Raw genomic sequence first — 14,968 nt, 5'->3', positions numbered from 1 at the left:
CAGAAGGTGTGAGGGATGTGGACATGGGGGAGGCGGGGAGAGCGCTGGCCTGCGAATCAGCCTGTGACCTGAGGGGACTTGCGAGCCCTCCTTAGGCCCTGTCTGTACAATGGGACACTGATTCCTCCTGAGCACAGTCCTCGGAAGAGCTGGGTCTCCAGAGACGCACTTCTGGAGTGGGGGACAGAAACCTGCTGGGCACCAGGACAAACGAAGTGGTTTCCAATCAACCTTCCCTGCTGTGTCTGCCGGGGCCTCTCACCTGGGTCAGCGTCTGCACGTGGATGATGTTGATGAGGCGGAAAAGGAAGGACATCTGCGTGGGCACCTGGGATATGTAGGCGAGCAGGCGGCATTCGGACAGGACCTCGGCAACTGTGGAGGGAGGCGGGGGTGCAGCAGGTCAGGCTTAGGCCCAGTGGCTGGGTCGCCCAGACCTCTAGTGGAGCCCCGCTTGGGTCCCAACTCTGAAGCTGGGAACGCATCATCAAAACAGCTTCAACGAAAGCTGACTGCGGCAGGAAGAGGGACCTCCAGCTGTCCTGCTACCAGGCAAAGCCATGTTCTCAGAGCACCCAGGAGTGCCCCACCTCATCCTCCAGCACCAAGCTCAGGGCAGCTCTCCCTCAGCCCTCCCCAGACTGGCTCCAGACCCCTGCCCCCCATATCACACACAGAGGAGTTCCCTCCACAGGAAGATGGATCCATGACGCTGCACTAAGAAAAACAATGCAAAAGTTCGACTCCTGCTGCAGAGGTCCTAGCGCAACTGGTTTTCCACATCAGCTCTCAGGTGAGTCTGACCCAGTGCTGAGACCACAAAGCACAGGTTCTGCTCCACCCGCTAGTGTCGGAGCAACTGCTTCCCGCACAATTGGGAGGCGGGGCAATAACCAAAGCTACCAAAATCTGCGTGGCTGTTCCCCTGAAACAGACCCTCTGGGGCAGAAAAAGGAAGCAAACAGCTAAATTACCAACAACCAGGATACTTCTTGCTATCAATGACAGTGGCCGTGACAAGGAATAAGTGCCTGACTTTTTGGGAGTGTGGTGGGGTCACAAACCCTCAAGAGAATCTGATGGATGCCACAGGCCCTCTCCTAGGAAAAAAAGGAAATGTGTGCACATACACATGGAAGTGCATTAGCAAGTCCAGGAGGGTTCAGATGCCTGCTGCACCGCAGGGCACCTGCAATGCCATGCACAGCACACAGGACGACGGGGCCAACTCATCGTGCCAGGCAATACCAGCCCGGAAGAGGAAGGTCTTTTTCTGTTTTTTTTTTTTTTTTTTTTTGCATCTTGCTAGCAACAATGGATTTTCACCCTGTTAAAGTGTTGAACAAGGTAGCAAAGCGAATTGCCCTGGAAGCTGCCACCTTGAGGCCGGCCACGTGGGCGTCTGGTGCAGCTCCCTCAGTCATTCTTGTCTCCCTGCTGGAGACAGGGTGTCTGATGCCAGCATCCTCACCCTGCATGACTTGCCTTGACAGCCTGCCTTTCATGTACCTTTCATATCCACCTGGTTTTCAAATCGGTCCAGGGACAGAGTGACACAGCGCACCAGCATATTGGAGTCCACCAGGGAGCTGTTGATCTGCTTCAGGAACACCTGGAACTATACAGAAACCAAGCTTACAGCAGGCAGTGGGCTGCTGGCCAGGAATGGCCATGGCCCGGGGGGGACAGTCACTACAAGGGGCATCAGCGACCTCTACCAGCCCCACTGCTTCAGATAGAAAGACAGAGGCTCAGATAAGCTGAGGGACCTCCCCTCACCACCCAGGTACTAAGAGGCACCCCCCGGAGTTCAGCACAGATCCGACACTCTGTCCAGTGGTTTTACACTCAAGGGTGCTGGATTCCTTTCATTTTTACTTTTAATTTTACTTCAGCTAGCCTGAGCTGGGTTTCTGTCACACACACCTGGTGAGCCTAACACACTAGGCTCAGTCCCTCCCTACAGCGGCTCCCAGCGTGGCACCCACCATGCTGTGTCACGGCAGGCGCACAAGCCACCCATTCCCACCCTCACTCCCTACCCACGAGCAGCCCCGGTTTTCATCCCTGCATTCCCAGGGTCTAGAACAAAGCCAGGCAGAGCAGGTTCCAATGAATATTTGCCAAAGACTGCCCAGACTCCCCTGTCATCTCTAAAACCTGTGCCTAAAGCCTGGTAGACCAGGACTCCAAGTGAACTTCTGGACAACCCAGCACACTCCACAGAGCCCTGGGTTAACTTTACCTTTGCATCGGTGTTGATATATTTATTGAATCTCTTGAACGCATCAACGTTGAACTTCATTAGCTCCCCCAGGAGGTCAAAGTAACTCTGGAGCACATCCCTTGACTTGCACTCACTGTCCACAATGCAGTAAAGGATGTGCTGGGTGAGGAGGGACAGGGTGAAGGTGTCAACGTGGCTGCCCCCACCAGGGCCTGGCATGGAGCTCAGACCATGCATTGGCTTTGAGCAAGCATCCTGGGGATGGAACCGGCAACCCTGTCTAGATTCTTGTCTGAGGATGCTGGTGGCTCCAAGGACAGGACCGGGCCTGACAGACCTCACCAGGAGGCGGAGCAGACTGGGAATGTAGCACAATCTCTCCCCTGCCCAGGGCGTACAGCTGAAGCCTGTGATCTGCTCTGTGGTCACCAAGATGGCCGGGGTGCTCAGCTCCTAGGTGAGGGGCAGGTCTAAAACATGGGCCACTGCCTAAGCACTGAGGTCATTCAAGTAAATGAAGGACAGAATTTAAAAGCAAAGGACATATTTTGACCCCATGATTTGTCTTTGTGTTTATGAAAGAAATTGTTTAAATAGAGTTTACACCAAAATACTGAGTTTTCATCAAGAGAATAAAGCCAATTTACTCCTTTATAAAATTTTCTACATTTTCTTGAAGTTACATTGATTTGGATCAATTCTTTTCCACATGGATTTTATAATTCGTGGGTCAGTTTCTTGTCCATATGAAAAAATTTGAAAGACCAATTATAACTTTGGCCATTCTGCTCTAAGTTTTACTTTTTCTGAAGACCATTACTCAATAAAGGAAAATTAACTTTTAGTACAAAATATCTTCAGGGTCAAAATGCCTTGCTGGGTAACTAAACTCTCACCCTCCTGCATGGCCTGGCCACCCCCTAAATCTGTCACCCCTTAAGCACCCATGGGGAACCCACAGTTGGAAACCCAGGGCAAAATCTAGGGCAACCTGCACTGGCATTTGGAAGTCGCAAGATCTGGTCTGCTCCTGATGAACTGTTTGGGGCTCAGGACAGGACGCAGCAATGCGTGGGCTGTGGGGAGATGGAATCCAAGACACTGGCTGCTCCAGACCATACCTCCAAGAGGCCTCGCTTCAGCAGGAACATCTGGTCTGCATAGGAGGTGGTCCCTCGGAGGAAACTCTCCACAGCCCGAGCTTGCCAAAACCTGCGACCCAAATATTGGCTCAGGTGGCTAAGGCTGCCCTCTTCTGGCCCATGTTCAGTTCTCCAAGGGGTTGGGAGATGTTGGTTGCCTTTTCATGTACTCAACATTTACTGAACATCTACCAAGCATCAGGCTTCATCCTGGGCCTAGGGACACAGCAGTGCCCCCATCCTCACAGAGAGCCAGCTCAGTGGAGAAGTCTTCTGTCTGGGTCTGTCTGGAAGGGGCTGTGTCACACAGAGGGTGACATCTGGGATTGAAGGGCTGGCTCCTCCGAGTCCCCCGTGAAACATACTCTAGGCTTTGCCCTTTCACAAGAATGGGAGGACGTGCAATTGAGGGGCCAGGAATGTGTGCGGGAAGCGGACGAACACATGCAGACAGGCCACTGGGCTCACAGACGATGGGCTGGCCTAGGGAAGTAGTGGTTGATGCTGACCGAGGGACCCAGAGGGCACAGTGGGGATCCACGACAGGGAGTTTGGACGAGGCACTGAAGTGACAAAGGCCCATGTGGGCATGAAGTCTCTTGACAGCTCACGCCCGACCCTGATGGAACTCTACCTGTCCACTGACTTCAAGACTCATCTCAGATGTATCTAAGGACCTCAGAGAAGGTCTCCCTGTATTCACCCAGCCCCCAGCCCTAGCAGCGGAAGAGGCTTTCCTTTGCTCCTATAGCTCCTGGGCCAACCTTGGCTCCATTCCTTCCCACGCTGCACTGAAACAGCATAGCTGTAGGGAATTCAGGGCAGGGCCAGTATCCTAGTTCTCTCCCACCCATGCGGCACCAGCACAGAACAGGTGCTTGGTGAATGCTCAGTCACTGTGGGCTGCAGAAGAAGCTCCTACATACCTGTTGAGTCAACACTAGGCAAGATGGCAGTCAAATCACCTCTCCCCAACAGTAAATGTGCTTCAGGCATGGACGCTGGTGACTAAAGGAGGTATTCCTAACCTCCTGAGAAACACCTGGCTCTGCAGCCCCACAGAATTGGCAGGTACTCTTCCCCAGACTCACCTGAAAGATGACTCTGCTGGCTCCTTCTTCATGACCTGCAGCAGACGAGTTAATAAGCCCCTCTTCCCATCACACACCAAACTCCTGAAATAGATGAGAGACATTGGTGACAGATCTGACAGGCTGACAGGGGCCCTGGGGATGGGTCACTCTGCTGGCTTCGGTGGTGAAAAACCATGGGGACATTTCCAAGTCTGCAGGATGCCTTCCTGCTCCAACTGGGTCCAGAGCCCCAGAGACCCCTGCAGCCACAGAATTAAACTGCCAGGTGCATTCCCACCACATCTCAGGCCAGCTTTCCTTCCCAGGCCAGAAACACATCCAGAATCAGACATGGCTTAGAATTGCCAGAGGAGAGCTGTTTATACCAAAAGTGTGATGAAACAGGCCATGCCAGTCTGCCAGATGGGGAAAGACTGTGCCAACAGGGTGAGGCCCAGCGTACTCCTTGCCTGAGGTTCACTTCCAGCTGGCCCTGGGCAAGTGTCCACAACTCCAAGCCTCAGCTTCCCAGTCTATGAAGCAAAGGCAAGAGATGAGGAAATGACTCTGGCCCCACCATGGGGGAAGGAAGATGGCCAGGCACGCAGGGGTCTGGGCCCTTCAAACAGAGCAGCTCTACTGTGATCCACTACAGACATCAGGGCAGGACTGGGTACAATTTTATTTGAATGAAGAGTTCTGCTGCCTTAGAAAAAAAAGATTGGGAGGCCAGGAGTGGCGGTTCACACCTGTAATCACTGGACCTTGGGAGGCTCACTTGAGGCCAGAAGTTCGAGACCAGCCTGGGCAACATAGTGAGACCCCATCTCTACAAAAAAAAAGTAAAAACACTAGCTGGGAATGCTGGCGCACACCTGTAGTCCCACCTACTTGGGTGGCTGAGGCAGGAGAATCACGTAAGCCCAGAAGTTTGTGGCTGCAGTGAGCTATAACACCACTGCTCTGCAGCCTGAGGGAAAGAGCAAGACCTTGTGTCTAAAAAACAAAACAAAACAAACAAACAAACAAAAAAGGTTGGGAAATTATGGCTCTTGTTGGATAAAGTCCACTGTATTCTGACGCCTGTGAGACTAGCCCCCGACTGCCTGGCTCCAGGTGAGGCAAACCTAACCCAGGTAATGCAACTTAACACTTGGCAGCAGGTAAGAGGCTTCTGTCTGTCCTGCTTGGCTGCAGATGCCACCAGGCAAGAAACGAGCACATAAGCAAAGGGGCTGAATGCATGAGACAAGGCGGGGGGGGCAGTGCGAAGCACACATGACTTCTGGCAGGTGACCTCTCTGAGGCTCTGCTCCCTCATCTGTAAAGTGCAGGTACTGATGGGGCTTCCCTCCTACGGCTGCTGTGAGGCTCCAATTAGAAAATGCAGGTGACATGAATACAGTGCCTGGCACACAGGAGCCCTCAGGACACTGTAGCTACATGTGAGAGAGGACACGCATGCATACCTGGATGTGCTCACCGGTGAGCCCCCAGGGAATGTGGGCAGCCGGGATGGGCTGAGGGAAAAGCTGCACCCCTGCACTCACCTATCGGTGTTGAGGACAGCTTCCACCTCAGGGATGTTGGCCTTGAGAGAGATGGCACTGAGTTCGTTCAGCTCCTGGTTGTTGAGTAACAAGTACTTGTTCCTGAAACAAAATGGGTTGGAGGAGGTAAAGGACAGGAACTAGGGCTGCTGGGTCAGCACCGGGCTAGTGCAGGGAGTCTCCTGCCCACTTCCTGCGGACAGAATCCGAGAAGCCACCAGGCACTTTCCTCCAGCACCTCTCACTCCAGCCAGCACTTGCAGGAGGGAACTCTGGGCTCTCAGGTGGTGGAATCTCTCCCTGGCCCCACCCCCATCCCCAACCCCTGCCTGCCACATTCACTGACAAGACCCCTTCCCTCAGCAGCTCTGGACCTTTCTCTTTGCCTACATTTTTACTTGTTTTCTCAAAGGCACCAGCACCTCAACATGTCCAATCACACTCAAGCCTGGCCCTGCTGCAGCAGTCCCACCAAGCACCACGGTCACACATCACACAGAGGCCTGGTTAACTGTGACACTTCCCCCCCACTTGCCATCCAGGCCTGTCACTGCTGGGTCCTGTGTTCCCAGGACACCAGCTCCCTAAAAGGTATCCCACAGGAACTGAGTCATCACACAGTGCCAAAAGTGATCTTCAGAATCAGGACTCTGATCCTGTCACTCCTGGTGAATACACTTCCACAGCTTCCCAATGCATTTAGAACGTACATTTCCTGACTTAGGAGGAGGTTACGTCCTGATAAACTCATCGTATTTGAAAATACCATAAGATGAAAACATATTGAGGCCGGGAGCGGTGGTTCACGTCTGTAATCCCAGCACTTTGGAATGTTGAGGCGGGCGGATCACGAGGTCAGGAGTTTGAGACCAGCCTGGCCAACGTGGCGAAACCCCGTCTCTACTAAAAATATAAAAAATTAGCTGGGTGTGGTGGCACACGCCTATAATCCCAGCTACTCAGGAGGCTGAGGTAGGAGAATCACTTGAACCCAGAAGGTGGAGGTTGCAGTGAGCCAAGATCACGCCACTGCACTCCAGCCTGGGCAACAGAGCAAGATTCCGTCTTGAATAAAAAAAAAAAGAAAACACATTTAATATATCTAACCCACTGAACCTCCTAGCTTAGCCTAGCCTACCTGAAATGTGCTCAGAACACTAACTTCAGCCTACAGTTGGCCATAATCACTGGCAACATGGCAGGCACGACACAGAGTATACTGGTTGTCTACCTTGGTGACCGTGTAGCTGGTCACCATTTTTCTTGAAATACATTCTGAGCTGCAGCTGCAGCTCAGCGCCCAGCATTGCAAGAGTATTGTACTGTTTATCATGAGCCCAGGAAAAGATTAAAATTCAAAATTCTACTTCTGTACCATTTTGAAGTTGAAAAATTCTAAGTGATGGACCATCTGTATATAAAATCCAGGCCTGTGACTGTGACCCACAACATCCTGTGCAGGCCAGCCCAGAACCAAGCCCCCATCACTCCCATCAGCTGGCCACAATGGTCTTCCCTGGTTCAGGGGCTTCTGGCTAGAACACTCACCCTCTCACATGCCTGTTCACTCAGTTCACTACAAGCTGACCCTTCAGGTCTTGGCTTGCAAGCCACTTCTGCAGGGGAGAGTTCCTGAGCATCCTCTGGCCAGTCCTGGACCCTGTCAAATGTCCTCTCACAGACCCCTTTCCTCTCCTGAATACCATCTCCACTTATCACTAATGCTCAACAGTGGAATCCTTAGATGAATGACTATCTCTGTTTTCAGACTCTGCCTTTCATGAGAGCAGCGGCCATGGCTGTTTGCATTCATCCTGATATCCCACAGAGTACTCAGATTGAAGAGTCTGATGAAAGCCAGAGACTCACTTCCTCAGGGAAAACAGCACAGTTCCATAACATATGTGGTGCCATTTTTCAGAAGGTTAACATGCTTCCTGGAGCCCTTCTACGGCTTTCAGCCAGAAAACCTCTCACAGAGGACGGGTGCATATGATGGAGGTGCCCTGGGGCCACAGCTGTCTCCAGGCATGTTTTGTTAGCTCAAATGCAAGGCTTTTAAAAAATTTAAACCAACATTTAAAATCAGGACCTTTCACATGAATCTTAATTTCTGCCTTTCCTTGGCAGAAAAAAATCAGAAGTTATGCAACAGTGGGCCCAGTTTCCTGTGCACACGCAGCTGGCTGGAGCTGAGCTCACTGAAATTCTTGCTCACTAAGGTCCCCACATCACCTCCCCAATGCCGAGGTCAAGGGTCAGCTGCTAGTCACCCCCTTCCTGCACTGTTTTCCTTACAGCAGAGAGTAATTTTCCTTGTACATTCTCCATCGAAGGTTAAAAAATAAATGAGCACAGAATGTCTTTCAAGAAAAATGGGAGCACACCTCCTTGTGGAGGGAAGAATCCCCCAGCTGCTCAGTAAGCAGTCGGCTTTGCCTGTCTGAAGTTCCTGCCGGCCCCTGGGAATAGCCACGCTGTCCACTCTTGCTTCAGAGGGGCAGTAGGTTGAGAGATCCACTGATTCCAAAGGTAGTAAGGGGCCAACGACTTCCATACTCAGTTCCTGGGGTGGCTATGAGGGTTAGAAGAAAGCTCAGGGGCAGTGCCTGCCATAAGGAAGTCTGGAAAGACGGGAGGTCCGACTGCAGTGTCACACCTGCTAACACTGAGGGGACAGTGGGCTTCCACCAGCTCCAGGGCCTCCTCTAGAGCTGAGGTCAGGGACCAGACAAGAAGATCAAGGCCTTCCGAAGATAGCCCAACAACTCTCCTTGCAGGGACACACTTGTACTTACTCGTGGTGGTCGCTGAAGCTCTGAAGAAGCCTCAAAAACTGTATCTTCAAGGTGATGTCCTGAAACACAGGCATAGCCTCAATGTTAGGACCACAGTCACAGGTTCCAAAATAACACAAGCAGACGCTCTGGTGAAAGCCTGCTTCTCTAAGCCTCTGTCCTCCTGTACCATGAGGACTTTTCTTTAGTTAGAAAACCATCTGTTCACTTCCACATCTGATCAACAGCAGATTAAGCTAATGTGGCCCCCTTCCTGCTAAAAACATGCCATCACACTCAATAAAAAATAAGGCGGGGCATGGTGGTTACACCTGTAATCACAGCACTTTGGGAGGCCGAGGCGGGCAGATCGCTTGAGGTCAGGAGCTTGAGACCAGCCTGGGCAACATGACAAACCCCGTCTCTACTAAAAACACAAAAATTAGCCAGGCATAGTTGCTGCGCCTGTAATTCTGGCTACTCAGGAGGCTGAGGCAGGAGAATCACTTGAACCTGGGAGGCGGAGGTTGCAGTGAGCCGAGATCGCACCACTGACTGCACTCCAGTCAGTTTTTTGGGTGATGGAGACTCTGTCCCAAAAAACAAACAAACAAAACAACATGTGTGGGGAGGAGCGGGGGAAGTCCATAGGAGTTAGAAATGAAGAAATGACCGAGGAGTTTGGAGTAGTGAGCCAAGGAACTGATACTCAGCAGCTGTGGGCAGTGTGGAGAGGTGGAGACAAGACCTAGTCACACTAAGGCTTGGGTTTTAATGCCCTGCAGGGACCAGACAGGGTCTCAGGTCCCGGTAAAGCTTGGGGAGCATGTACACTTGGTGAAAGAAGGGTTAGAAAGACCTGACCCAACAGCCCAGGGAGCCTGGCTCTGCCACGGTGCTGCTGGTGAGTGAAGGGGGCCCTCCCAAGAGCAGCAGAAACCCTGGGCTCATACGACTGGGGCAGTATGGCTAAGACATTAAACAAGAAAACTGGCCCTGGGATAGCTGTACCTGACATACCTGGCAGACAAAAGCAAAAGTGCCCTGTAGAAATGCCTCCAGGGCTGAGGCTACACAGGTACCCATGGGGGAAACTAGCCCCACTGACCTCAAGTGATCTGCCCACCTTGGCCTCTCAAAGTGCTGGGATTATGGGTATGAGCCACCACGCCCGGGAGCACGGTTCTATAGATGAATGAAAATTACAATAGGATAAAACAGCAAATAAGGACAAGCAGGCTGCTAGCAGTGGGCAGCCCCCTGCCTGGAGTGAAATGAGATCCCCATCGCAGAGATTACAAGGGGAAGTGGCTAGAGGGCCTCAGGCAGGAACTTTTTTTTTTTTTTTTTTTTTGAGACACAGTCTCACTCTGTTGCCCAGGCTGGAGTGCGTGGCGTGATCTCAGCTTACTGCAACCTCTGCCTCCTGGGTTCAAGCAATTCTGGTGCCTCAGCCTCCCGAAGAGTTGGGATTACAGGCACCCAACACCATACCTGGCCAATTTTTGTATTTTTAGTGAGAGACACAAGTGTCTCACACTAGTGAGACGGGGTTTCACCATGTTGGCCAGCCTGGTCTGTAACTCTTGACCTCAAGTGATCTGCCCGCTCGGCCTCCCAAAGTGCTGGGATTACAGGCATGAGTCAGTGTGCCCAGCCTAGGAACATCTTAAAAGGGATTTCTGCATAGGTTGGGGTGGGGAGTGGGGTTCACTCAGATCCTACTCCAAGATAGCTTCCAATTAGCAGACTATAAAATATGATTTTAGTTTCTGCTCTATTCCCAAAGGAAAAAAGGTCAAAGGGTCAGCAGCAGGTCTTGAAACAACTACTCCAAGCCAGCGAGGCCCCATCTGTCCCCGGGGGTCTCCTGCTTACCGGGCTACAGTCACAGTTCTGGTTGTGACCATGGAGGACAAGGGCAGATGCTGAATGCTTCCTCCAAATCAGTTTGTCAAACAAATTATTAAGTCCGGGGATCAGCTTGAACTCTGCAATCATTCTGTGAACCTGAATGGGATAGGAAGGAAAAAGTATTAAAACAAATGTGCTTGAAAAATCTAGCAAAACCTCGTGCTCAGTACACACGATAATGATATTCAGGACGAGTATCAGTACTGTCAGTAAGTGGGGAAAATATCCGTGTATCCCCTACGCCCACCACACACAAACCCACTTTCTAACTTTGCTCATTAATGCCCACAATAATCCTACAAGTCATAATGTCTGGTAGTTCCTATCATAGGAGCATGAGTTTGGGATTCAGAGAGTCCTGCATATGATTCAAGAGTCCTTTGGGATTCAAGAGTCCTGGGTTTGACTCTTAGCTTTACTATGTGCAAACTTTGTAACCTTAAACAAATTCCTTAAGATTTGTCTCCTCATATTAACATCAAAATGTCCCTCATGCTTTGCACTAGGATAAATTTCAGCTGAAAGTAAGATACAATTATTAAAAAACTCTAAGATCTAGAAAAATCTCTGCAAAGAATTAAAAAAAAAGATCTAAGAGTTGGAAAAGCCTTTCTGAAGGATTATACTAAACCTAGAAGCTCAAAAAGAAGCTTGTTGACATCAACCACCCAAACCTTTTAAAATTCTGTATGGCAAAACTCAAAATAAGCAAAGTCACAAGCCAAATATGACAAACAGCGAACATACACTGGCAATTCATGCCACAGGCAAAGAAATTCCTCTATAAAGAGTCCTACAAATGTCTCTGATTTTTCACCTTTTCAGACTGGGAAAGATGACAAAGCTTTTAAGACCGTGTTGGTGACTTGGGCATTGGGTACATTCACACGCTGTTGGTGGGAGGGCACATTGGTATGACCTGCACAGGGAAGAGGGTTTGGCAGTAGCTCTACAATTGCAAATCCATAATCCCTTTAACCAGCAATTCCACTTTAGGAATTTACACTCAGACAGATCCATATAAATATTAAATGATATATATTTACAACACTACTCATTATAGCATTATTTGTAATACCCCAAAACAAATTATGGTATGCCACTCAGTGGGATACAAGGCACCAGTAAAAAAGAATCAAGGTATTCTATGTCGTGAACTGAACAATTGCCGAGAGATAATATCGGGAAAGCAAGTGTGTTCATGCTATATTACTGACTGTGTAAAAAAAGAGGAATAGAATTCGCCTTTGTAAGCATAAAAATGTCTCTAGAAGGATACACTAATAACTGGTAAAATTAGCTGCTTCATGGAACCATCAGAATGTCAAGGATCAGAGGGTACAGAGGCTTCAGTGATACTAATTTATGTCTTTTAAAACAGAACTACAGGAATGATTTCCCTATTAAAATTTGTTTATATAACATAAGGCTATTACTAACCCTTCTCGGGGCTGTTTTAAGGATCAAGTCAGAAAGCAGATGTAAAGCTCTGCACACAGCGCCAGTGCTCACTTATTGCCATTTTACAAGGGTGGAGAAGTTCAGCAAGACCAGCCTGGGCAAGGTCAGTGATTGCAGTGGCATCTAACTCAGGTGTTCAGATCCTAAGTCTGCCCCTTTCTAGCCCACTACAGGTATGCATTTATCTTGGGAGACCGGAACCTGACAAAGACATCCCTGGCAGCCTCCATTCCCATGGACCTCTTCCTTCAACATATTAGGTTGTGTAAAAGTAATTGCAGTTTTTGCCATTGAAAGTAATAGAGGTGACTATTCTCTTCCTACTAGAAATCACAGCCTCTGGCCAATATTAAGACTCATAAGCAGCCCAGAATCTGTTAGACTGAGGCTGATGTAAAATGACACCTGCTCTGCCGCTCAGGCCTTTACTAAAACCCAGCCTGGGTCTACCTTGCCCTGCTTAACTGGGGGTGGGGAGGTACGGCTGACATCTATGGTGTTCACCAAGCCATGTGCCTTCCTGTCTCACTCCAAAGGGCCCTAAGCCAGGCCCAGGTCACACAGCTACAAAACGTTCCAACAATGGCCCAAAAAAATTCATCCAGTGCAATTGCCTCACCGCACAGACGAGAAACCCAAACTTAAAGAGATTAGGGGTGAGTCACACAGCTGGGAAGAGACGGGCCTTCTGAGGCAGACTTGGACCTGACCGTGGGTCTCCTAAGTTCAGGCCAGTGCTTAGGTTTGAGGTTTCTACTACATCATTTCCCTTTTCTCTTTAACAATACCAGCTTCTCGGCTGGGCATGGTGGCTCAAGCCTGTAATCCCAGCACTTTGGGAGGCCAAGGCGGGCGGATCACTTGAGGCCAGGAGTTTCAGACCAGCCTGGCCAACATGATGAAACCCTGTCTCTACTAAAAATACAAAAATTAGCTGGGTGTGGTGGCGCATGCCTGTAGTCCCAGCTACTCAGCAAGCTGAGGCAGGAGAATTGCTTAAACCTGGGAGGCAGAGGTTGCAGTGAGCAGAAATTGCACCTCAGCCTGAGTGACAGGGAGACTCCGTCTCAAAAACAAAAACAAAAACAAAATACAAAAATTAGCCAGGCATGGTGGTGTGCGCCTGTAACCCCAGCTACTTGGAGGGCTGAGGCAGGAGGATCACTTGAGCCTGGGAGGCAGAGGTTGCAGTGAGCTGAGATCATGCCACCACACCACTCTAGCCTGGGCGGCAGAGCAAGACTGTCTCAAAAAAAGAAAAAAAAAAGAAAGAAAATAGCAGCTTCTTCACGTGTAAAATTTGTAAAACAAATTTTACTTGTAGAATGCATTATTCCTACTCTCAGGTCCAGCCCCGTAGCCTGCTCTATAGCAGGATGGTAGGCAGGTGGGCGAGATGAAGTGCCACTCTACCTGAGGAGGCAGCGGGTACGAGCTCAGGCTTTGCAGTCAGACAGCCCTGGGTTCACAAGATAGCTCTGTGACCCTGGGCAACATTCTTTGAGCCCAAGTCCCTTGATAGAAAAGGCAATGGGGGACGATGGAGCTGTTGAAAAGGCTCAATGAGGTAACGTGGAAGCTACTCAGGGCACTAAAAGAAACGACTGCTATATGGATGATTTTCATTAGCACCAGAGGGATGAAACTTGACAGCATACAGGGAGCCTTTCCAGTCCTGAGATTTCAATTTGGCCAAGATTGGTCAGAAAACTTGGCCCAACTACTCATTAACGAGGAGGCCTCTTTAAGGAGGAAGGCTTCTGTGAGGCCTGGCCAAGGAAACCCTTCCCCTTGCTACCCAGTGTAGGCAGGATCTGGGAATCCAGATCCTCACGGTGCCCAGCACACAGCAGAAACCCAGGAAATGCTGACTGTGCAAATAAGAACATGCTGGTGAAACAGTGGTTTTGAGGGGCCAGGATTTCAAGGTCACTAGTGGTCCCTTCCCAAGGAACCAGCACTGTAACCATACAGTTTAACTCAAGACCGCAACAACTCATAGCAACTTGGCAACAAGAAGGCTCAGGGAACAGAGAAGTGTTGTGAGGGGCAGAAAGAGGAGGCAGGGCAGCAGAGTTTAAATCCTGGCTCTATCCAGGCCTGTCCCCCGAGCGCACAGCCCAGTTTATGCCCTGGCTTTCTCAAGAATCGAGTGTGGGGACACAGAGTCACCACCTGTTGTGTAACTTACTAAATACCTGAAAATTCAAACAACTGTGAAAGTGCCTCGAAAAAGTAATAGCACTCAACGCATAGAAACTGTCCCTACAATTATTTCAAATATAACTGTGAAAGTGCCTCAAAAAAGTAATGGCACTCAACGCATAGAAGCTGTCCCTACAACTACTATTTTTTTATTAAAAACATGTTCTGTATTGAAGGAAGGGACGCCAATGCTGTGGCTATCAGTGTGGGATCTCATCCAGTGTCCTGGTTTTAAATACAACCATATGCTGAGGACTCCCAAAGTGATACCTCCAGCCTTGCCATCTCCCCAACACCAGCTGTAGGTAATCAATCCAAGTGTCAATTCTAACAGACACCTCAAATCTACTTTGTACAAAACGCAACTCCCCATCTTCCTCCCTAAGCCTGCACCTCCACCCCTTACCTGCTAGTCTTAACCATCTCAATACATGGCAAATCCATTCTCCTACTTGCTTGGGCGAAAAACCCTGGGAGTCACCCTTAACTCCTCTCCTCACTCTTAAGTTCACATCCAAACCATCTGCAAATCCTATCTTTCAAAACATATCCAGAATGCAATCACCTCCCACCAGTCCCACTATCAATGTGCTGGTCCTAGCTGCTATCATCTCTTGGC

At 49.8% G+C, this 14,968-nt stretch overlaps 1 protein-coding gene across 3 annotated transcripts in view; it reads right to left on the bottom strand.

Annotated features, from left to right (window-relative positions):
• TRPC4AP (transient receptor potential cation channel subfamily C member 4 associated protein) overlaps nt 1-14,968 on the bottom strand; it is a 93,803-nt gene that overhangs the window by 1,774 nt on the left and 77,061 nt on the right. For all 3 annotated transcript variants that reach the window (XM_030825876.1, XM_030825874.1, XM_030825875.1), the window contains exons 10-17: nt 10,648-10,779; nt 8,791-8,849; nt 5,993-6,094; nt 4,461-4,544; nt 3,349-3,439; nt 2,246-2,386; nt 1,510-1,618; nt 263-375 (exon numbers count right to left, since the gene is read on the bottom strand). In XM_030825876.1, coding sequence (XP_030681736.1) covers nt 263-375; nt 1,510-1,618; nt 2,246-2,386; nt 3,349-3,439; nt 4,461-4,544; nt 5,993-6,094; nt 8,791-8,849; nt 10,648-10,779 — 831 coding nt within the window. The remainder of the gene's footprint in view (nt 1-262; nt 376-1,509; nt 1,619-2,245; nt 2,387-3,348; nt 3,440-4,460; nt 4,545-5,992; nt 6,095-8,790; nt 8,850-10,647; nt 10,780-14,968) is intronic.

Source organism: Nomascus leucogenys, chromosome 13 (assembly GCF_006542625.1).
Source record: "Nomascus leucogenys isolate Asia chromosome 13, Asia_NLE_v1, whole genome shotgun sequence".
Lineage (NCBI taxonomy): Eukaryota > Metazoa > Chordata > Mammalia > Primates > Hylobatidae > Nomascus > Nomascus leucogenys.
This window is presented reverse-complemented; position numbering and strand designations above follow the sequence as displayed.